The 24,014-nt window shown below is 53.2% G+C and overlaps 1 protein-coding gene across 1 annotated transcript in view; it reads left to right on the top strand.

Moving 5' to 3' along the window:
• The window catches only part of TAF4 (TATA-box binding protein associated factor 4), a gene marked incomplete at its 5' end in the record, with an annotated part of 71,674 nt that extends 55,869 nt beyond the window's left edge, over positions 1 to 15,805 (top strand). The window contains one exon of the mRNA XM_082671584.1: positions 14,328 to 15,805. Coding sequence (XP_082527710.1) covers positions 14,328 to 14,495 — 168 coding nt within the window. The 3' untranslated portion in view covers positions 14,496 to 15,805. The remainder of the gene's footprint in view (positions 1 to 14,327) is intronic.
• Positions 15,806 to 24,014: the final 8,209 nt, after the last annotated feature.

The raw sequence follows: 24,014 nt of genomic DNA, 5'->3' as shown, positions 1-24,014 counted from the left end.
TGTGAGCAAGAAGTTCTTTGCATGAGGAAGTTTGATCACTGTAGCTTAACACGATGAGATTTAGACTGACTTCGAAGAGAATATGGGGAGATTCCGTCCGAAGACTGACCTTTGTGGGGCTGACTGTCCTCCCTGGGTACTGGGGTTAACGTGAAGGAAGGTTGTTGTTGCCTGTTTCCGTTTGTCCAAAGTTTGTTAGTTTCTTGTTTTGTTTGCTGTCGTGTCTTTGTATGTAATTACAAACCCAACTTTAAAGTATTGTTATTTTTTCTTTAAACTGCCGGTTGTTTTATTAGTAAATCACAGGAAGAAAGAAAACATCGTCTTTTATATTTACCTGCTTATTTACCATTTCTGGTGTTTTCGTTCCTTCCCCAAGTTCCAGGCTTCCATCTGTGGTATTTCCCTTTGGCTTGAAGGACAGCATTTAGCGTTTCTTGTAGTGCAGTCTGCTGGTGATGGATTCTTTCAGCTTTTGTTTACCTGAAAATGGTTGTATTTCACGCTCAAAGGTTTGAATGAAGTTTTCCCTGAATGTTGACAGTTTTTTTTTTCTTTCAGCTCTGTTTTTTTAACTTAACTTAATATGTAATTTTCTCTCATGTTCTTGAATAAGCCGAGCAGATCCAGACATACATCACTTAACTTTATAGAATGACCGACTAATAGGGATGAGTGATTGTAAGAATTTTAGCCATCCTTCACGTTTTTCCTCTACTCCTTGAATCCTGTCTTAACTGCTGGTCTCTTTCTCTTTTCCAGGGAAACTCCTATTCTCATTTAGACATGTTATCTTGTTCCGGATCACAAAAAAGATGGGAGATTTCCCAATGTGTTTTGCAAAATTGCAGAGCTCTTATTCTTAGACCTGAAAACAGCCGTAAACGTGTGACCGTCGTTGTCCTTAGAGACGTTGTTGCATCGTGTTCAGGGCCTCACTGTGATTTCAGTCCTTGTTTCCTGTCTGTCACGTGAGTCACTTCTCCAGCTGTTTTGAGGCGATCGTCTTACTTCTTTGAAGTTCGTCCGTGTGGTGTTTAGACTTGGTTCTCTTGCTAGTCACTCTGCTTGGGCTTCTCTGAGCTTCTTGGATCTGTAGGTCAGTAGTTTTCCTCAAATTTGCAACACTTTGGCCTTTATTTCTTCAAAACTTTCTCTGTTTCAGTCTTTTTCTATTGGGATTCCCAGTTAGACCTCTGTTAGATCTTTTTGATATTGCCCTGTGGGTCTCGGAGTCTGTATTTGTCCCTCTTTAATCACTTCTTTCTCTGTTCGGACTGGATCATTTCTACTGATCTGTCTTCAGATTCCCTGTCTTCTCCAGTCAGCTCTGCAGTCTGTCCGGTGAAGTTTTCATTTGTCGATGTATCTGCAGTTCTGGGATTTCCACTTAAGTCTTTTTTATGGCTGCTGAGTCTTTGCTGAGATTTACCTGTCTGCTCACGTACTGAGGCCACATTTTCCCAGCATTCTTTGAACCTGTTTGTAAAAGCTTCTCTCATGGTTTTGTCAAGTCCAACATCGGGGGCGTCTCGATTCAGTCTCTGTCGACTGCTTTTTCCTTTGACCGTGGGTCATGGTTTCCTGTCTCTCTGCATGTCTAGCCATTGGCGCTTGGATGCTGGATTTTGTGGATGACATGTCGTCATCCTCTGAAGAGTACTGACTCTTGTTTTAGTTCAGCTCCTGGCTGCTCATCTTGAACTTGTGTGTCTTGTGTCTCACTTTGGTGTTCAGTAGGGTCTGTGGAAATCCCATGGTGTTTCTGAGCTCCCTCACCCAGTGGGGCTCACCCTGCAGACTTGCCTTCCCTGTGCAGGTTTTAGGCTTGGTTGGGGTGGGTCTTACGTCGGGTATGATCCTTACTCCCAGGGAAGGGCCTTTGGCGACTTGGCCGGATGCTGGGAGGGAGAGCGTCGGGTGGGCTACACTCCAGCGAGGACTGCCGCTCATGCATGTGTTTTGCTTACATCACACGGCTGTTTCACGCTGTCCTCTCTCCCTGGACCCTTCATCTTAGTTCCATAAGTAACTTTATGTTTAATGCTAATTACAAGTCTGTGTGGATGTCTGTTTAGTCATTTGGTTTTCTGAATCTCGTCTGTTGGATTCTTCTGGAATGTTTCGTGGGGGCTGCGTTCCCCGTATTTGTGCATGTCGATGGCGGTTTTGATGGCTAGAAAAGCCGTGGCTCACGTTTTCTTTCCTTGAGAATCTATCTTGAGTAAATAGTTACAACTCGATAATTTTTTTCCTGGTATGGAAGGTTGCTGTCAGTCTGATGATAGTCTAATTTTATTTCTCTTGTGTTTCTCATGTGTTCTTTCTGCCCAAAGATGCCCACAGAATTCTTTTCCCTTAAAGCCCAGCCTTTTACTTGGAATTGGCTGTCTTGGGTTGGCGTTCTCAGGGAGAGGTTGTGTTCTTTCAACATGCAGTTAAACCTTTTTGTATTCAGGAACATTTTCTTTAATGCTTTCTTTGTTTTTGTTTTCCTCTTCGGAGATTCCTGTTACTCAGACGCTGTATCTTTTGTATCTGCCATCAGTATTGGTGCTTTTCTCTTTAATCCTTTCAGTCTCTCTTTTAAAAACTTTTACCCTGTTTATGCTTCTCGCTCTTCTAATTCCTTCTTAAGGTATCATTTGTTGCGTTTGTTTGCTCTTGTGTTCTTTTTCGTGGAGAGTCTTCATTTCTCAGGTGAAATTTTCTTTTGTTTCTGATGTTTCCTTGCCTTTGTCACCTCATTTCTGAGTTTCGCTGATTCTGATTTATGTTATTCTTTCATGCTTCTTATCGTTTTCTCAGTGTCTTTTAGCTTGTTTGGAAGTAGAACATAGCAGTTTTGATCTCGTTTTGATTACGTCTTTTTGCGGTTTCTGATCATCTGTAGGGATGTTGTTCTGCTCCTTATTCTCTTTTTTTCCTAGGGCAGCTTCTCTGGGACCTGACCTCTCTGTGGTTCACTTTTATGTGAATTTTGCTGTCTTGAGCCTTTAGGAGGAGGTGGTTTGCAGGTTTGCCAGCTTCACTGAGCTCCTCTTCCGTTGTTTCCGCGTGGTGACGAACTTGCTGTCTGAGACGTCAGGCTCTGCTGCTCCCTGACTCTCACCTGGACCTTCTTGCCTCCATGGTCCCGGACTGTCCTGCTCAGCTTTAATTTCGCTCCTCGCAGGTTCTCTTCTGCGTGAGGCCCTGTGCTGCGGGGCCCTGGCAGGTCGGAGGCAGAGTTCCTAGTGGCGAGGCTGCTGCTGAGAGGAGAGAACTCCTGGCTGTAGCTGCTGCTCTCCAGTGAACCTGCCACTCCTCCCGGTGAACACCCGCTGGCCCCTGGGGGCCTTGGGGCCTCGCAGCTGCCCCGCTGCTCTTCCTGCACAGTTTTCAGATAGGCTTGTGGCTGCTCGCGGTTCATCTTCACCGGTTTGGTTGTAAATGTTGTCTGCTAGCGTTTGGTTTTGCTTTCTAGTTGCTGTGTGTTTTATATGGCCTTTGGGAAGATTCAAAGAAACTTTGACGCCTCTGGCATCTTCTTCCCAGAATATAATGATTAGTGTTTTTCAAAATGTTTTTCTTTTGATTTAGAGTAGTTTCAAACATACAGAAAAGTTGTAAGAACAGTATAAAAAACTCCATTCAGATTCTCAATTCTGAACATTTTACCACCTTTATTTTGATACCCCCTTTTTTTTTTTTTTTTTTTTGCGGTACGTGGGCCTCTCACTGTTGGGACCTCTCCCGTCGCGGAGCACAGGCTCCGGACGCGCAGGCTCAGCGGCCATGGCTCACAGGCCCAGCCGCTCTGCGGCATGTGGGATCTTCCCGGACTGGGGCACAAACCCGCGTCCCCTGCGTCGGCAGGTGGACGCTCAACCACTGCGTCACCAGGGAAGCCCTCGTCACCCCCTCTTTACACACACAAGTACGCGTGTGGGATGTTCCGTCACCCCTAAATGCTGACAACGCTGGACGTTCTCTTGTGTTACTACTGCACCCATCCCCCCGCATCGGGAAATCAGCCCTGATGCCCCAGGGTCCCCAGACCTGCTCCCACTTCACCGCCTGTCCTGGTTTCTCTTTGATCCAGGCGTGTGCGGTGTCCGGCTGGCTTGTGGCGTGAACCTCTTCCCAGTCTCCCCATTCCTGACGGTGCTGAAGAGGGCAGGTCTCTTGTTCTGTAGGATGACCCTTGGCATCACTAGGTGATCTTAGCCTTGATCACCTGGTTAAGTTGCCTGGCTGAGAAAGCAGCTTTCTCCACTGTGTAGTCAGCTAGTCCCTTAGCGCTTATCAGTGTTGTGTAAGGAGGCACTCCAGGGTCACGCAGGTACTCTGTTCCCATCACCCCTCACCCGGCCTTAGCACCCTTGCAGACTGCCCTTGCGTCAGGACCGCCAGGCTGGGGGCCAGGTCACGATGCTCAGTTTCCATCACGCCTTCCACATTTACTGGTTGCCTTCTGCCGTGAAGAAGAGCTTCCCTCCTTCCCTCCCTCCTTCCCTCCCTCCGTCCTCATTCATTCATGCATTCATTCATCACTGTGTATGGACGCATGGATTCCTGCTGTATTCAGAGGGTTGTAATCAATGCTCTCGTTATTTCTAGATTTGGTCAGTGGAAGCTTCTTCAAGCGGTTTCCTATATCCTTTTGAAACGTTGCCCTCGTCCTGTAAGCGTGAGAGGTGTCCAGGTGCCTCTTGTGCTTCCCCTGCCCTCACCCGCAGTGGCGCCCAGGAGCCTGCTTCCTTGCGGTGGAGGGTGGTATTTAGAGACCAGTATCTGAGCACTGTGTGTGCTGATTGCTACGGGGGTCCCTGCTCCAGGCCCCCAGCAGTCAGAGCCCGGAACGTATGTATGTGTACAAGTGAGTGTGCGCGTGCGTGGGCGCGTGCCCCTTTCTGTATCTAGAACAACCCTGTGTGTTCTAGTTGATGCTGAGATTCTAGTCTAGGACCTCAGGGCTGCTTCTAGTCTTCTTCGTTTCCTTACTTTTGAATCCCTTCACAGACAGACAGAACGCGAGTTCCCGTTATTTTCAATATATTTGTTTTTTTATTTTTTTTGGCTCAATGTAACCAGTCCCTGAACCACTCTGGCCGCTGGGGTCCCTGTGCTGGGAGGGGAGGGCTCGTGGGAAAGGCATGTGGATTAACTTCTGCCTTAGGCGTTTTCTAAAGAAGAGAAAAAGAGCGCGTATTTCCAGACTGACGGGGAGGGCGTGAGTGTGGGGAGGAGTGTGGGGTGAGGGGGCACCTTGAGGAGATGGTGGGAGGGATGCACGCCACCGGAGGTCCTGCGGCGTGGCCTCGTACGTTGCTGGTTGTGCCTAATTTAGGTCTTCAGGGGTACTTGTGGGTTATATGTGTGACAGTTAATACGAAATCTGGAATTTAAAAAGTCCTTCATATGCCTTTGTTCATCAGAGCTAAGGCTTAATTTCTCTTTTTCTGTTTTTAGTTTAGGATTATTTCTTTAGGATGTGTCTTTAAAAACAAATTTATTGTGAACTCATTTTAGACTTGCAGCAAAGTTGCACGAAGAGTACAGAGAGTTCCTGTATATCCCCCAGCTTGCCCTAACGTGCATCGCTGGTGTGATACTGCTGACTAGGGACCTTATTTGACTTGGTCTTTCAGAATTTAATTTTAAGTTAAGAAACTTTATATTTTAGAGCAGTTTTAGGTTCACGGCCAAATTGAGTGGAAAGTGCAGAGAGTTCCCATACGCCCCCCCGCCCCGTCCCCCGCTCCCCTCGCACCTGCACAGCCTCCCGCATCATCCACGCCCCCACCGGATGCTGCGTTTGTTGCAGTCGATGAACCTGCACGGACACTTCATCACCACCAGAGTCCACAGTTTACATCCGGGTTCCCTCTTGGTGTTGCACGTTCTGTGGGTTTGGACAGATGTATGATGGCCTGTATCCACCTTTACAGTATAATACAGAGTAGTTTCACGGCCCTAAACATCCTCTGTGCTTCATCTGTCATCCCTCCCTCCCCGCAGCCCCTGGCAACCCTTGATCTTTTTACTGTCTCCATAGTTTTGTCTTTTCCAGAGTGTCATAGAGTTGGAATCATACAGTCTGTAGCCTTTTCAGATTGGCTTCTTTCACTTAGTTAAACGCATCTAAGGTTCCTCCGTGTCCTCTCGTGGCTTGGTACCTCATTTCTCTCTTTTCAGGGCTGAATAACATTCTGCTGTCTGGATGCACCACAGTTTATTTATCTGTCACCTGCTGAAGGACATCTTGGTTACTTCCAAGTTTTGGCCACTGTGAATACAGCTGCTATAAATACCCGTGTGCAGGCTTTTGTGTGGACATGAGTTTTCAGCTCCTTTGGGTAAATACCGAGGAGCACGATTGCTGGTTCGTATGGTGAGAGTATGTTTAGTTTTTTAAAAACCTGCCGGGCTGTCTTGCAGAGTAGCTGCTCCATGTCGCATTCCCGTCGGTTACGAGTGAGGTTCCTGCTGCTCCACGTCCCCACCAGCACCTGGTGGTGTCGGTGCTCTAGATTCTGGCCGTCCTAATAGGTGTGTCGTGGTGTCTCGTTGCTTTAAATTGCATTTCCCTGATGCATGACGTGGAGCATCTCTTCATGTGCTGCTTCTTTGGCGAGGGGTCTTTTAAGATCGTTGATCCATTTTATTTTATTTTTTAAATTTTTATTTATTTATTTATTTCGGTACGCGGGCCTCTCACTGTTGTGGCCTCTCCCGTTGCGGAGCGCAGGCTCCGGACGCGCAGGCTCAGTGGCCATGCCTCACGGGCCCAGCTGCTCTGCGGCATGTGGGATCTTCCCGGACCGGGGCACGAACCCGCGTTCCCTGCATCGGCAGGCGGACTCTCAACCGCTGCGCCATCAGGGAAGCCCCGTTGATCCATTTTAAAAATTGAGTTGTTTGTTTTCTTGCTATTGAGTTTTCGGAGTTCTTTGTATAGTTTGGATGAGTTGTGTTTTTTTTTAACCAGATATGTCTTTTGCAAATGTTTTGTGTGTATTTGATTGTTACCATTCTCCACTGAAGGTGTAGGATCCCATCCAGTACCCCTCCTGGAATTTGGTCACCATGTCTCTGTAGCCTTCTCTGGTCTATGACGGGTCCTCTGTCTTTGCCTGTCTTTCCTGATCTTGACACTTTGAAGAGTGTGTGGTCGGTTATTTGGTAGAAGGTCTCTTAATTTGAGCTCATCTTACGTTTCCTCTTGATGAAACCCAGGTTATGTAATTTGGCTGGAATGTCGCACCAGTGATGCTGTGTCCTCAGTGCATCGTATCAGGAGGTACGTGACATCTGTGTCCCGCTGCGAGTGATCACTCTGAACACTTGGTTCTGGGGGGGGGGTCCCAGGCATCTCCGCTGGAAAATCTGTGTCCCTTTGTAATGAAAGTGTCTTGTGGGAAATGCTGAGGGACCGCGCCCTCCTGTTTCTCCTCGTTGGCACCACTGCTTCCCGTGGTCAGTGACCGCGGGCTGACAGGCTCTCCTCCTCTGTCCCCCGTTTGCTGGTTGGAATTCTGCCAGCCCTGCTTGGTCCTCGCGAGCCCTTCAGTTGGGCTCCTCTGTCCTGTTGACGTAACCTGTCACCTTCTGAAGGGTTCTTACTCTCTCACGTCACAAATGTTCCAGGCTTACCTTATATTTTTCCTGCCCTAACAGTGGAATCGACCGTTTCTCCACAGAGCCGCGGTTCTTTTTGTTGGGACGCGTGTGCAGGGACCAGGTCTGGGCACCGGTGTGCTCGGGACCCTGGGTGTCTTGCTCCAGCCCCCTCGGGGGTACAGCTGGGGATACGTGCACCGCCCCACCTGTGTTTTCTGTGTCTGTACCGAAGGCGGTGGGTCCAACCTGACGTGACAGGCCCTCCGAGCCGTCCCGCGTCCCACCTGGGAGGCCTGACTCTCATCGTCACGGTGGGTTTGCTGTTTGTCCCACCCTACTTTGCAGATAAAAAGGAGATCCACAACTGCTAAGCCCTGTGAGAAGGAAGTGGCTGACTGTCCAGAGTAGCATGTGTCTGCCCAGTTCTTCCTGTGTGTAGCCCTGCGGCGCCCCCGAGTTCCGCGTCCTCAGCGCCGCAGAGTTACTAGATGAGCCCTTTCCTGCTGCCCCGCAGCAGGCTCTGTCCCTCCGAGTGGCACAGCTGGGCTCTTCTGCTGTCTGTCCTCCAGTGTGGCCCCCACCCTGCTTTCGTTTGGTTGTTTATTTTGGGGGTTCTCAGAGCCAGAGCTGTACAAATGCCTGCACCCAGCAGTGCCGTCTCCTCCCCCTCAGACACAAGCGTGTGTTTGCGATTTCCGCCTCTCCCTTGAGGAAGCGTAATGTCGGCGCCCTTCTGCCGTGGGCCGTTTTCACTTCGCACGTTCTGGAGCGCACTCCATGCCGTTTCGTGGCGATGCTCCCCATTCTTCACAGCAAGCGGGGTGCTTCTCCGCACCCACGTGTCTTGGGCGACCCCCTCCCTTGTGCACGGATGGTGTTGTATTCTTGGGGGTGTGTGTTGTGGGGTGAAGGTAAGTGGGTCGGTAGTTTCGTTAGGAATTGCCAAGCTCCCCTCTGGAGGGTCGTGCCAGTTCTCACCCGCCGGTGGTGAGGGAAAGGGCCTGTCTCCCCACAGCCTCCTGGCGTGTGTTGCCACAGTTTGTAATTTTGCTGATCTGTTGGGCAACAGGGGTGCTCAGTTTCGGCGAATGTGCTGTGGGTGCTTGAGAATAAGGCGTATTCTTAGGCAGGGTGTAGGACTTGCTGGGTTTATAGGGGGTGCACCTTACCGATTACGCCCACTGTGTCTTTGCTTATTTTTGTCCACGTGATGTGTTTTGTGCTGGATGGATGTGGTGTCCCAGAGCTTTCCGTTGTTAGTGTGTTTTTGTCTTTTTTTTTTTTAATAAATTCATTTATTTATTATTTATTTTAGGCTGCGTTGGGTCTTCGTTGCTGCACGCAGGCTTTCTCTAGTTGTGGCGAGCGGGGGCTACTCTTCGTTGCGGTGCGTGGGCTTCTCACTGCAGTGGCTTCTCTTGTTGCGGAGCACAGGCTCTGGGCATGTGGGCTTCAGTAGTTGAGGCGCGTGGGCTCAGCAGTTGTGGCTTGCAGGCTCTAGAGCGCAGGCTCAGTAGTTGTGGCGCACGGGCTTAGTTGCTCTGCGGCATGTGGGATCTTCCTGGACCAGGGATTGAACCCGTGTCCCCTGCATTGGCAGGCGGATTCTTAACCACTGAGCCACCAGGGAAGTCCTTGTGTTTCTGTCTTTATCTCCTTGCATCTCCTGCAGTTTTTGCCTTGTATGGGGGTTGCTGTGTTATTTGGTACATAAACATCCGTAAGTGTTACATGTTCACCGTGAGTCGTGATTTTTACCATTGAAAAGCGTCAGCCTTTGCCCAGTGGGCTTGATGTCTCCTTTGTCCTCAGTCAGGGCCGTTGCCCCTGCTCTCCTGTTTGCATCAGCCTGGAACACCTCCATTCTGCTTGATTTGTAGCCCTTCCTTTAGGTATGTCTCTTGTGTAGAGCACACGGCGGGCTTGTTTTCTGAGTCCAGTCGAAAAGCGTTTTCCTGTCAGGGGTGAGCTAAGCCCGTCATCTGTATTGATACAGCTGACAAGGTGGGTTCTGACTCGGTCACAGTGCTTTATGATGATGTGTACTTTTTATAGTTGCTCTGTTTTTTGGTGAGATGTGTAGTCTTTGCTCCTTAATTAAGATTTTTGTTTGTGTTTAGGATGGTTTTTAACTGTGCTCTAGTGGTTACTTTTGTATGTAAGTGTTTCTGGGCGTCTTCGGTCCCCGGTTTTCACGTGTGTTTCCTGTTCGGCTTGCGTCAGCCTTCTCCTCGGCTCCCCGGTGGCCACACTGCATCCGGAGCCTGTTGTGTCCCCTTCCCTTCGTGCTTTGTTACATCATTTCTACCTTGTCACAGCGCTTGACGTTTCCCAGCCTCCTCCTCACCTCTGCTGTAGCACCAGCTGCGTGTTTATATATTATAAATGCTTATTGCTGCGTTTTTCTGAGGTTTCCCCGCTCTTCCCTTGTTGGGACGGCCCCTGCCTGTGGCTGAGCCTTCGCAAAGCTCAGGTGCAGAGTCCCCTGATGTTTTGCAGGTTGAAACGGTTTTTCTGTGGCCTTGATGTGTGGAGGACGGTTAGGCTGGATATACAAATGTGGGTTCACACTTGCTTTCAGTGATTTTTCGGTGCTGTTGCATTGCTTTCTGTGTTGGTTTGGGAAAGCCTGATGCCAGGTTAATTCTCTCGTCTTGATGGTTTATTTTCTCTTTTTACCTGGAGGGTTTTCTTTATCTTGGAAAGCTGACCGTTTTAGGAGACTTTGTGGAAGTTGATTTTTATGGGTTAACTTTCCCAGGTGCCCACATGCCCTTTCAGTGTGTCGGTTTGTTTTGTTTTCTGTTTCTTGAAAGTTTCCTTGGATTATAGTTTGAGTGTTAACCTCTGCCGCACGTTTGTCTTCCTTCTCCGGGGGCTCTGACGACTGAGTACATGTCCTCCTTTGGTTGCTTCCTTTTCCCCTGTTTTTTTTCCTGGCCCTTTAATTTCTTTTCTTTGTCTCATTTTTATTCTCTTGTTTTTCTGCCTTTCTTCTTTGCCTCTTACTACATTTTTATTCGAGTCTTTTCTCCCCTGAGCACCTTACAGTTTATATTAATTTCTGAGATACTTTTGTCCTTTTTTCTCATTTCTTTCTTGTGTCAAATCAACTCTCATTTCTTTCTGGTTTTCAATCCATTTTCCTCCTAAGTTTTGAGGTTTTGATTCAAGGTGATTTTCATATCCTCAGATGTTAAGTATATTTTGTTTTGTTGAAAGCGTTGTCTTACAGTTTTCTTGTTTTTCCAGACTGACTTTGTCTCTGATACGTGTGCAGTTTCATCTTCTGATTTTTTGCAGTGGTTCTTTGTGGACCTGCGTATCTTCCTCGTGTGCATTTTCATGGTTGGGGTGTTTACAAGATTCGCCCTCCGACGGTGCCCTCTGCTGACAATTCTGCAGAGCCCGGTGGCTTCGCGGGTGTCTGTCCGAGGGTGAGGAGGGCTGAGTGTCCTCTGGAGGCGAGGCCCTGTGCCTGCCGGCCCCTGCATTCCCCCCGCTTACTTCTTTGCCTGCCGCCGCTGCCCAGTTTCGAAGGACTCATCTCAGAAGCTGTGCGCTCTTAGGCCCCCCAGGCCCGCTCTGGCGGGAGCACCCCCCCCCCCCCCCCCCGCTCTGTCTCTGGTGCTCGGCCTCGTGGAGGCACTGTGGGCCCCGCCCAGGAGCATCGTTCCGCGTGGGGTCCGGGCCCCATCCTCGTGTTGTGCGGGTGCCGTGCCCCGGGTAGGTCTGTGTTTCCCTCCCTGTTCTGGACGGTTCTTGGGGAGACGATGGGAGGTGCCGGGGTGAGCTTGTCTTCAGCCTCCTGCGAGTGGCCCTTGTTCTGAGCTGAGCGCCCGAGGGGCTCCGTCGCTGTCGCTTTTCACAGCGCCCTCCAGCTGCCTGTGCTGGGCGTGGGCTCCGTTTCATGGACAAGTGTGGGGACTGCGCCGGCAGAAGCGGAGCAGAGCAAGCTGGCGGGGGCCTGTGCTCTTGGCGCCGTGACCTCATCACTCGCTGTCCGGGACGCAGGGACATCACGCGGGTTAGAGGTGCCCTCTCGTGGGCACAGACCTCTCACTGTTGTCGAGGGGGCTCTGGGGGGAGCGGCAACAAGGCCCCCGTGGTGCGAGTCCCCCCGAGACAGTCCCTGAGGGGCTGGTGCTCTCTGCCGACTGGGCGAGCGGCCACGGCAGGTCTGAAGCTGCGCCGGCTGCCACCGCTGGTTGTGCGCGGCCCTGGGGGCCCCAGCGAAGTGACCCCGCGAGCCAGGTGGGGTTGGGACGGAGGTGATTGTTTCCATTTGGTTTTCACCTTGAGTGTTTGTTGCCTGTTAGGTTGGTTGTGGTGTTTTTGACAGTGGAAAGATTGCCTTCAAAGGAGATACCAGCCTCCTTTCATGAATCCTCTCAGCAGTCCTGTGACAGGACATGATGAATGGTCACACAGCACTTTCAGGGAGGAAGCTGGCCTCCGGGAGAATGTAAACCGTGTGTCCACGGTCGCTTTGTTTCAACCCCAGTGCCTGCAAATACAAAACAAAACACACCGAATCAGCCTCTTTGCTGGAGTGTGAATGTTGTTGAAGGTGGACGCCGGCACCTGCCCCGCAGTTTTCTGTCATCTGAGGTCACTGCTGGTCGCTCAGCTGCCGTGCCCGAGGGCCGCTTCCCCAGGCTTCCCGCATGGGGCTCTGGGCTGGACCGGTCCTTGCGCCCGCGGGCTGGGCGCTGGGTTCCTGTGACCGCCTTCTGGCCAGGACACCCCAAGGGCAGTACGATCAAAGGACGGCACTCACCCCATGAAATCAGAAGTCATTTGAGTTGTCAAGTAGGATGCCTCTGAGCACATAGGCTTCTTATTCAAGTCCGTAGAACAGTGACGCATGGCAGCGTCGTGACCTTTGGAGCCTGAGACGTGCGGAGTGGGGCCGGTGTGGTCCCGGCCCCGGAGCCCTGGCTGTGGGCTGTGCTAACGCTTGCCTGTCCGGATTGTTTGGAAGCACTGCTGACTTCTGAAAAAGATCTCATTAAAATATTACTGGCAGGGATTGCTTGAGTTTCAGCTTTAAATGCTGTGCCTGAAGGGAGCCCTCACCCCTGTCCCAGCTGGGTTTGGCCGTTGAACTGTTTTGAAAGTAAGAACATCACACGTGGCCCAGAGTTGTAGCGAGTGTCACAGAAGACACCTGGCCCGTGGTTGAGGGAGCGCTTCGCTCTCCACGAGCCCCAAGGTCTGGCGCCGCCCTGTCTGTCCCGGGCGGGGAGGAGCTCCCACCCGCCTGACGGCCCGCCGGCCCCGCCCCAGCCGTCTGGCCAGGCGCTGGCCTCGGCTTGGCCTGCAGGCTCCCCCGCGGTGCAGAGGCTTCACACCCACAGGGCCCCCGGCGCAGGCCAGCTCTCCGGCCGCGGAGACGGAACCCCGTTTTCCTCCTGGCTCCTCTAAACTGTGTGCTTTCATCACCCCCTTTTCAGGGGCGGTTTGTCTTGTTCACAAAATGCTCCTTTAGGGCCGTTATGGAGACTCAGGGGAAACTGCCAGGAAAACCTAAATAGTTGTTCAAACACGGAAAAGTGTCACTAGAGGACCGGCCTGGAGGAGGGACCCCGGTGGTTTAGGGGTGTCTGAAGGGGGCATAAAGAACACGCGGTTAACGGTGGAAGGTGGAAGAAGGGCGTGCGTGCCCTGAGCTGCCCTGAGTGCCCAGGAGGGACCAGCCTCACCTGCCACCTGCTGACTGCTTGCTGTGCTGCCGCTTCCTCCAGCATCCTAGGGCTCATCGCTCCCACCTTAAACTTCGAGAGAACGCTGTAAAAATACCACTGTAAGGTTTGCGCTTCAAATATACAAGAGCGACTTTAACCATCAGAATACAGACACTCAGTGTTCATTCCGAGTGGAAAACCGAGGACTGTCCGATTGGGAGTTGCGTGGTTCATGCCTGCGAGTGTCGGTTGGAGGTGGTGACATGCTGAAACCACGGGACGCTGCTGCTGAGGGGCGGCGACGCGGCAGGAGAGCGCCCGGAAACCCGCCTGTGCCAAGCGGGCAGGCATCAGAGCCCCAGCCGTCGCCCGGATCCCCCGCGGGCCGACCAGGCTGGGCGCCGAGCGGTACAGGCCGGCCGAACCGCCGCTGTCAGCCCGGGGAAGCAGGGAGCCCCCTCCAGGCCATGGACGACGTGGTGACTGTGGAGCCCTCGGCGCAGCCAGCCGACCACCGCCAGCCCGCCCAGCCCAGGAGTCTAGACCTTGCGGCCTTGGGAAGTGTGCCTTTGCCGGCGAAGCGGGGATGTCACGGCCGCCGCGGGCACAGCATCAGCACACCTGAGTCCCTGGACGCCTGGAGGTCGGGGACGCCAGCCACAAGCCCTGGAGCTGTTCTGCCGTCCCCTTGGGGCAGGAGCCGCCACCTTTTCCTTCCTCGTGCCCCAGGGGCCAGAGTCTGAGCTCTGGGGGGAATCTCGGGGTTAGTGTTCTCGAGCGCGTGCCTGAGAGCACCAATCCTGGAGGGTCGGCGTGCCCCCTGCTCTCACCCCTCCCCGTTAGGGACTCGTAAAGCACTTCAGCTCCAGCAGTAGGCCTGGCTTCCTCCAGAGCCAGGGTTTCTTGGGACACCTGTAGGGAAACGTGAGTTGGTCCTGGGGCGGCACCTGGCCCTGCCCCTTCCTTCCAGCGCCGAGGGCCCTGCCCACCTCTGCGCACCACTAACTCGGCTGTCTTCTCCTTTCTCGTCACCAGGGCTCGGGCCCAGGCTCAGCGGTCCCAGGCAGTTCCGGCGTCGGAACCCCCAGACAGTTCACGCGACAAAGGATCACGCGGGTCAACCTCAGGGACCTCATATTTTGTTTAGAAAATGAACGTGAGACAAGCCATTCACTGTTGCTCTACAAAGCATTCCTTAAGTAGCACGGACGCGGCCTCTTAGCCGGCGACGCCTGGGGCTTTTTCTATATTTGCAGATGACGCCTTTTTGTAACAAGCAAATGGGATATTGTTTAAAAGCAGCCACCTCTTTACAATGGAACAGTTTTATATTCCTGTTTCTAAGTCAACTCTTCAGTATGAAGGAAAACACGTTTCTGTAACAGAGAACAAGAGGCCCACGGGTACTCTTAAAGGACAATTAAATCTTAACTCATCTTTGATCGAGTGGCCTTCTTGCCAAACAAGCCATATATAAAAACTGATGGAATCGTTTAGCAAATAAGTAGCTGCCCTCTGTCACCTCATAGCGGTTTCTACATCGTTTGTGCATTTGGTTTAGTTCAACCCAACTTACTGCGGAGGTGTGTGTCTACAGCCGATGACCTCATTTCATTTATTTTATTTTTGTATTAGTCAGTTGGCAAAGCAAACTGATTTTTTTAGACTATTTATCTCCCTCCCGTCCCCAGCCCTCCATTCAGGACCCTCAGGGAGCAGGCAGCTCACTGCCCGCCTGCGCCTGGGGCTCCTCCCTTTCTGCTTCGTGGGGCCCGGCGACGCGGCTCCTTCTGAATGTGTGGGGTCAGCATCTGTACAAATGCATTTTATTTGCTATCGTTTGTAAAGCTGTAAAGTTAAAAGAAATGAAAACCTTTTCAGCATAAATCTATTTTACTTGCACTGTTTTTTAGCTAAAAGTGAAAAAACTTAGACGAAATAAAACCAGAGTTGAGAAGAATCATCAGAAGACTGTTTCTCAGTGTGAATCAAGTGTTGAAAACTGGTTGGTGTATTTTGTCAGTAATTGTACATAACCTTTGGCACACAACGTGAGGACGGCTATGTAGCTATAATTATTTTGCTAAGAGGCTGTATGCAAGCTGTGGACTCGCTTTACAGACGTCCAGAGCAAAAGCCCCTTCTTTGTACCTATTTTTTTATTACAAATATACTACTTGGTTCTTTATACGTTCAGAGGTTATTGTACTCAGTTGTCTACCGACAGTACTTTATGACTGTAAATACTTGGGCTTTCTCGTGTGAATTCTCACGTTAGACTTCATTCGCGCGTGTGAACTGAATGCTGATCAGTATTTTTTACCAACGCCTGAAAACTGTTACACCTTTTATTTTGTCTTTTAGGAAATCCCTGTCTTTCCATTTTTTCATGTAAATTTTGCACAGTTACTTGTTCATATGTAAATATTTTACTTTCAGAAATGAAGTTTTTAATTGCTATTGTTTTATATAGGATTGAAAGAAAATTAACTCCTTTATTAAAAACAAATTTATCTGTATTTGTTTTGCCTATTTTTCCCAGTTTTCCAGTTGTAGATTCTGCTGCCAGAGATTCAGCTCTGGTTCCGCTGAGGTGTGTATTTATGAGCTACTTGTTAGAATCAGTGTCTAAAACCCAGCGAATCTGGTAGAAATAGCCTCACTTCCAAGGACAGGACCTGCGTGCTCCAGAGTAGGACCCGGTGGGTCACGTCCGAGGGCCCGGAAGCCGAGCTCAGGCCTTGCCCTCAGCCTGGGGCTCCCCACGTCGGACACAGATGGACTTGCGCAGCGTGGACGCCGGGCTCCCGTCCGTGCAGAGGCACAGGGGCACCCCTGGGAGAGGGAAGGTAAGGCGAGGGGTGGGGGAGATCCGGGGTGGGGGGGGCAGCCCCAGCCCTGATGTGGACCCACCCCCTGGCTGGGGAGGGCGGGGTCTCTGGAGGCCCCGCCCCGTCTGGCGGTGAGCATGACAGGTTGGCCTCGATGAACCATAGCTCCCGAGGGGCCCCCCTTTCAGAGGCTTAGCCGCCTAAGTCCCCACCAGCGCTCGGCCTCTCGAGCCACAGACCCTGTTCCTGGCGTGATGGTTTTCGGAATCTGGCTTTCACGTTAATTTTGACGATTTGCTGGATCTCCCATGATCCGTGGGCTTACTTACGAGGTACAGTCTCATTCTGGTACCTGTTGCGTCAGTTGCCTGGGGCTGCTGTGACGGAGCACCATGGACCGGTAGCTGAGACCACAGGTTTTGGTCGTCTCCGTTCTGGAGGCTGAAGTCGAGACCCAGGTGTGTGGGCCGTGTTGGTTCTGAGTGCGGTGGTGGAGGACGTGCCCTGGTCCCCCGGCTTCTGGTGGTCGCGGGCATCTTGGATGTTCCTTGGGGCGTAGAAGCGTCGCCCCTTCACCTTTCCGTGGTGTTTTCGCCGTGTGTGCATCTGTCTTTGTGTCTGAGTTTCTCCTTTTCACAGGATACCAGTCGTTGGGATGAGGGCCCATCCTAGTGACCTCATTTGAACTTGATGACCTCTGTGAAGACCCTGTGTCCAAATAAGGTCATGTTCTGAGGTCCTGGAGTGTTAGGACCGCCACACAACCCCGGCATAAGCTTTTTTTTTTTTTTTTTTTTAAGGGAGGGGGGGGATTGCAGTTCAACCTGTAACTTAGCCTGTGATTTTGGATGATGAAAGAAACTAAATCTGAATTTTCAGAGCCTGAGCAGGGAGTACCAGGGGCACGACTTCCAGTCTTCCACCTGCATGAAAACGCCCAAGGCGGTTGATTAATTAGGTCATGCTTGGACTTTCTGTCACGACTAATACTTTGTTTTCACTAAGTTCTTGGCCTGAAATAAACTAGGTCAGTCAGTAAAGGGCAGCAGCGCTTGGGTTTCTGCAGGTGCAATAGCTTTAGTTCCGGCTTCTCTGCACGTCCTCCTGGGCCCAGTCGTTCTGCCAGGGGCCTCGCCGAGGCAGACTGACGCTCGCCGGGGATGATCCCTGGCAGAAGCGTGGCCAGCAGCCTCGAGGCGCCTTTATCCGTTATTTCTCCCTCCTGTGGGCGCCGGGTGCTGTTGTTTCAGCACAACACCTTACCAGTTGTCCGAAGTCCGATTCGCGTACCTCTGTGGGCTTGGGGTAGAGTGCTGTGGGGATGGGCCAGGGCCATGACAAGGACGTCTGCTTTCACCACGTCCATTCCCCAGGGAACTGCAGTCCCAGGCGGGCAGAAAGGCGAGAGAGAGAAATGAGGACTGAAGGTGAGGGCTGGACCCTGAGGCAGCGCAGTCGAGTGCACAGAAATCCCAAAAGAATCCATGCGCACGGCGCTGAAACGGTTCCGGTGCTTGTGCGTTTTGTAAGATTTCGGGGTGCAAGGTCAGGATCCAGAATCAACCGTAATCCCTTAGCCAGCAGCAAAAAGCTAGAAAAGTAGCATTAACACCACCACCGGGAACATTGGGATACGTGGGAATACATACAGTTAAAGATGTCTAAGATCATTACACTGAAATTAGACGAAAGGAGACCTAAAGGGAGAAACTTCGCTGTACCCCCGGAGGGGACCCAGTATTGTGAAGATAGCGGTTCTCTCCCAACTGATTCAATGCTGTCCCGGTTAGAATCCCAGCAATTTTCATAGAAACTGACAATCTGATTCTAGAAACTTACATGAATCTGCAGAGGACTTAGAATAGCCAAGACAATCTAGAACAAAATTGAAGTATTTCCACCCCTAGAGTTCATGACTTCCTGTAGAGCTGCAGTAATTGGGACAGCGTGGTATTGGCGTAAAGACAGACAGGATCCACGAACAAAACAGAGAGTCCAGAAAGGGATCCATACGTTACGGTCACTAGGTTTTCGCTGGTGCGACCGGATGCCCTGTGGGTGGGTGGGGGGAACGTGAGCCCGCACACCACAGGTATCACTTCGAGATGGATCACAGGCCTGGAAACGGGGGCTAAAACTGCAAAGCTTCTGGGGGAAAACGTCGGAGATCGTCATGACGTGGGAGCGGGCAGGGATTTCTAAGGGCATAGAAGGCACAAACCACAGAGAAAACATTGGAAAATTGGACTTTAAAGTTACAAACTTTCTCTCATCGAAAGATGCTCTTGTGACAGTGAGAGGGCAAGCCAGAGACTTCCAGAAAATACTTGCGAAGTGTACGCCCGGCAAAGGACCCGTGTCCAGAATATACAAAGAATTCCACAGCTCAGCAGTCAGAAGACAACTTGGTAAAGAACGTGCGAGACCCTTGAACAGGTACTTCATGGAAGGGCTGCCCGTGAGCCAACAGGCAAATGAAAAGGTGCTCGTCGTTACGGGTCATCGGAGAAACACAAAACCACGGTGAGATTCCACCACTCGCCCACGTTGGCTCAGATGATAAAGGTTGACGGTGTTGTGTGGGGGTGGAGCTTCACACAGGCTGTCAGTGTGTAACGTGGCGGAGCCACTCGGGAAACCGTGTCACGCCTGGTAACGTAAACATGCGTGACCCCGCAGTCGCGCCCCTCTGCGTCTACTCGGGGAAGTGGGTGCCTTGTCCTCCGGAGACACCTTGCGAGGATGCTCACTGAGGCTCTGCTCGTTGACGGGGTAAAATGGGGACGGCCCGCGTGTCCATCGGAAGGTGAGTGCGGGCAGACCAGAGGGTATTTATTCAGTGAGATACTCCCCGGGAGTAAGCGGAACGCGCTGATGATGCTGTCAGTAACGTACCCACGAGTTTCCTGAGAATTACGCTGGGAGAAGCCCGCCGCGGAAGCCCCCGCTCACCCGACCCTGTTCGTTCGCCTGTAGCTCGAGAACGGGCAGAACTCCCAGCTGTGACAGGCGTCCGAGCGCGTTCCCCAGGCTGGAGGGGCCCCGGGCCCTCTGGGCTGATGGAAGTGCCGTCGGGATCTGGGCAGTGGTTACGTGGGTGTGAACACGTGTGAAAGGTTAGGCTGACAGGTTAAGATCTGTGTGTTTTAGCGTGTGTGAAGTGTACCTCAGGAGAGCGTGGGGGAAAGACTCCAGAGCTGAGCGTCGGACCCCCTGGGTGGGGCCTCGGCTCCACCTGGGCCGGTGACGTGGTGCCACGCGGGAAGGCACGCGAGTGTCTCGGGATAGGTGTGCTAAGTAGGAGACAGCTTGTGATCTTCTGGGAATGCTGTTATCAAGGCAAATCTTGTGATTATCCACAGTTCACTTGTTTTCCCTTCTGTCACAACTGTGGTCTCCAAGTGTAAACTTTTATCGAAAAGAGGACTTTCCTGGTGGCGCAGTGGTTAAGAATCCACCTGCCAGTGCAGGGGACGCGGGTTCGAGCCCTGGTCCGGGAAGATCCCACATGCCGCGGAGCAACTAAGCCCGTGAGCCACAACTGCTGAGCCTGCGCTCTGGAGCCCACGAGCCACAACTACTGAGCCTGCGTGCCACAACTACCAAAGCCCGTGCACCTAGAGCCCATGCTCTGCAACAAAAGAAGCCACCGCAATGAGAAGCCCGCGCAGCACAATGAAGAGTAGCCCCCGCTCACCACTACTAGAGGGAGCCTGTGCGCAGCAACGAAGACCCAATGTAGCCTAAAGAGAGAGAGAGAGAGAGAGAGAAGAAAGGGAAAGAAAGAAAACATATCTGAGAACACAGAGGTCTTAAAATGACTTATTACAGCTGAACAAATAAAGCATTAAAAAAAAATTAAACAACAAAAAAACTTCATCTAAAAGAAACAACAGTCCACCCAGTGTCCCTCAGCCTTGCCCGTCCCAGTATCTGAGGCCACAAGGCAGCTGCTCTGGTCTCATGTTCTGTCAATCTGAGCAGCCCTGGGGACCCCTTTGAGTCCTGCGTAGCCTTCATGCCTTGCATACAGCAAGTGCTCAACCAGTGCATGCTCTCACGGTGGAGGTATGCTCTTAGCCCCAGGCCATAAGCAGCCTTTCCGAGCTCCCCTTCCACAGCGACAGGCTGGCAGCCTCTCTGTCCTCCAGATCGTTCTGGCCTCACCTGGGTCACCTGGCCCGGGAAGGACCAGCCCAAGGGGACGTGTCCTGTTTCCTTCGGAGACTCGCAAGGGAAACAAGTCACGTTCCTCCTTACAAATTTAGCTGCCTCTTGAGGCGGTTGTATCAGGCTTTAAGTCCTAACTGCCAGACTCTGTTTCTGAGGGGAACAGGCCTGCACAGATCCATTGCTTTTCTGAAATGTATTTGTTCAGCAAGTGCCTGCGAGAGGGCCGGGCGCCGTCGCAGAGGGGGTTGGCCTTGGGCTGGAAGAGGTGGCCAGGAGCCCACCGGGTGGCAGGGCGCAGCGGAGGCCGCGGCCTGGGCAGGGGGGGGTGTGTGTGTGTGTTGGGGGGACAGGGCTTCTCCTGCTGGTGCAGCTGGGGAGAAAGGCAAGCACACTTTGTGTGCTTGTTTGGAAATCAGCAGCACAGTGAGATGCTAGCAGCACACCGTCGGGAAAAGACCGGCCGTGCCAAGTGCCGGGAGGATGAGGGCCCGGGAGCTGCGCGGCTGCAGGGTGCACGGCCCTGGCAGTTTCTTCAGAAGTGAGATGTGTGTTATGACCACGTCCACTCCCACACCCTGCCGACGCACTCCTGGGCTCTCACCCGAGAGGAATGGAAGAGCCGTCTGTGCAAAGATTGTACACGAGTTTTCCTAGCGGCTTCATCTCAAATGGCTAAAAACTGGAGGAACCCTAACTGTCCCTCTCCAGGTGAAGGGATATGTTGGCCTGTTCCTACAGGGAGGGGCCGCTCGGTGCCACAGTGAGTCTTGGGGTGACGGGGGTGATGATGAGGGAACGCAGCCTGGCCAGAGGGCCCCGTGGGGTTTCCTTTATGTGGAGCGTTGGGGTGGCCTGGGGGGTGGGGGGAGTCCTGCAAAGGGTGCGAGGAATCTTTGGGGTCCTGGGATGTTTGCCACCTTGATTGTGGTGGTGCGTGCAAGCGTTGGAACATTTCAGATGGCACGCTGGAAATACGGGCAGTTTACCGTGCATCCGCAGTATCTCGGTAAAGGCGCAGAAATAAGGGAATGTGGATAAAAAAATGAAGCTGTGTTTCTAGGGGGGCACTGGCTTGGATGGGATGTGGCCAGGAGGAAGGTGTAGGTGGCAGTGGCTGGGAGGGAGGCGGACACGTCCTGGCGCTGGACAGATGAGGGGTGGGGGACCCACAGTTCCCACAGCGTCTGCAAGTGTCGTCCAGGGCAGGGGGTGTGTGGCGAAGTTTGGCTGCAGAGTCCTTGGGGTGCCACGTGAAGGGTTCGGGGCCAGGACAAGGTTAATCATCAGGCTGGGGACAAGGGGTGCCAAAGAGGGGTGAGCAGCTGCCCAAGGAAGCCGGGGGGCCTGCAGTTGGGATTGTGCTGAGTGGGGAGCGAGTGGGGAGCGGGGATGGGCATGGGGACGCATGGGGATCAGACGGGAGATGCTGGAGCATATTATACTCCTGGGGGATGGGCGGCGGTGGCTGCTGCAGCAGTGGCGGCAGGGTGGGGCGTGCTAAGGAAGAGAGAGGGGGCAAGGAGTGGGGGGACTGGGCGCGGGAGGGGAGGGGAGGGATGCAGGCACTCCACAGAAAGGGGCTGGTAGGAGGTCAGCTTTTCTGCCTAGGGCCACCTAGACTGCTGCTTCTCGAGAGCTTGGCTCGAAGTGAGGCCAGTACAGAACACGAGAGTGGTGTCCTTGGAGCACTTGGATCCAGCCGTGCCTGAAGGCCAACACTGAGCCTTTTTTGGACGTGTTGGGGCAGGGTGGTGACAAGAATTTCACTTGTCAATTCAACCAGGCCTGCACATCCAGCCCAGCCCTGAGAACTGGCTCCCAGGAGTTTGAGGAAGGACCGAAGACCCCCCAACATTGCAGACTGCACCCTGGAAAGAACCTGTCCGAGTACTCCCACCCTCACGGTCCCTCCCCTCTCCTCCCCTCCTAGGGCAGACTCAGCGAGGAAGCCTGGTGTAGCCCCCAAGCCTGGCTGGGCCAAGGACCCACACCAGAGCGGAGGGGAGGGGCCGTCCCCTGGGAGGGGGCCTCTGCAAACTCAGGGTGAGGGCATGTCAGGGATTTCTGGAAGAAGGGAGACATGCGGAGAAGTAGGTTGAGGGGGTGGTGACATCCTCGGACTGAGGCTTCTCATTTGGGCACCAGAAGAAGGGGTGGGGTCTCCAGGCCTTGCCCCACAGCGTCCGCACTTGCTGTGTTCCTGGCAGGGCCGGCCCAGGGCCCCCTGACCCCCCAGCGCGGAGTCGGGGCTCACACCCCCGCCTCTGGATGCAGACAGCATTTCACCCTCTGGGCCTCAGTGTCCTCAGCTCTGAAGTGGGGTTAACCTAAGAGCCCTAACTGCAGCCCCCTGGGCAGAGGGACCAGAGATGCTAATTCACCAGCCGGCGTGGGGTCTACGGGGCGCTCTCCGGGACCCGTCCCAATGCAGCGGCGGGTCTGTGCCAGAGGCCAGGACCAGCGGGGCGAGGAAGCAGGCCGGAGGGAGAATGGGAATGGGCTCGCCCGAGGCCACCGCCCTGCGGAGCCCGGTGCGTCCTGGGGGCCACGCGGGGACCACTTCCGCGCATCCCAGGCCGGGCCGCCAGGTGGCGGTGTGGGGCCGCGGGACCAGGACGGCCCACCGGCTCGCGGGAGCGGGGCGCACGGGGTGGAGGGCGGGTGGGGACGGGGCAGCGAGGGGGGAGGCGCACGTGACCCACGGCGGGGGGGCGGGGCGCTTGAGCCGGCGGGGCTGCGGTGCACGCGGGTGGGGGCACCAGCGGAGGGTCGCCGGGGCGCGCGCTTCTCAGGTCCTTGGCGGTGAGACGCCTCGCGCCGCAGTTCACCTCCCGGGAGGAGGGGCGAAAACCTGGCTGGCGCGCCCAGGTTTAGGGACCAGAGGCTCTGTTACTAAGCTGATTGCCCCCGCGGGGCAGCTGTGCACCTGGCCCCCCAGGCCTGGCGGGAGTGGGCGACGAGTCCGTGCATCCAGAAGGCTCCAGAAAAGCTACCGAAATGTTATTAAAAAGCATGGGCGCGCCTCCGTGTGGATGAAAAGGCTGATCAGTAGTCAGTCTAAGAAAGAAATGCACACTTTTATTGGTGCCGGCCTGAGGGTTATAACCCAGGAGACAGACGCCTCTCAGGGGGCTCTGAGGACTGTTGAGAAGAGGTGAGGGGGGAGGTCAGCACACGTACATGTGATTTTGATGATGGTGTACATGTACCCAAGCACAGTTTGGTAGAAGGTCACTGCTGTTCTCCAGGAACAGATCTCTTAGCTAATGGTTTTAGTGCTTTTCTAAGTATGGGAAGAGGCGAGAAACGGGGCTCATAAAATTTTCTCCTGAAAGTACTTCCTGAGGGCCAGTTCCGCCTTGATCTCCGCTCTGAGTTCCTTTCCGGATGTGCTGTTAGGTCAGCGACACCAGTGGCTGACTTGTTTCTCGTAGAGCTGGGTGGTGGGCAGCGGTCTTTGTGTACAATCCCCTCCCTTTCGGTCTTAACTTCTACCCAGGTTTGGGAGGCATTTCATGACCAATTTGTCCCATGGCGCTAGGAATGCTCATTCCCTGGTCAGGTGAGGATGCCATGGATGGGCCACTCGATGGGCTGTTCCTGGACCAGGCTCCGTTAACAATAGCCCAAGCCTCTGGCCGCCTGTCTCACAGTCTGTCGTGGTCCAGGAAACCGTTCCCTCTTGTCGCTTTGTCCCACATCCAGAGCTACACTATTA

The sequence above is a fragment of the Grampus griseus genome (assembly GCF_964374135.1).
Source record: "Grampus griseus genome assembly, chromosome: 14".
NCBI lineage: Eukaryota > Metazoa > Chordata > Mammalia > Artiodactyla > Delphinidae > Grampus > Grampus griseus.
This window is presented reverse-complemented; position numbering and strand designations above follow the sequence as displayed.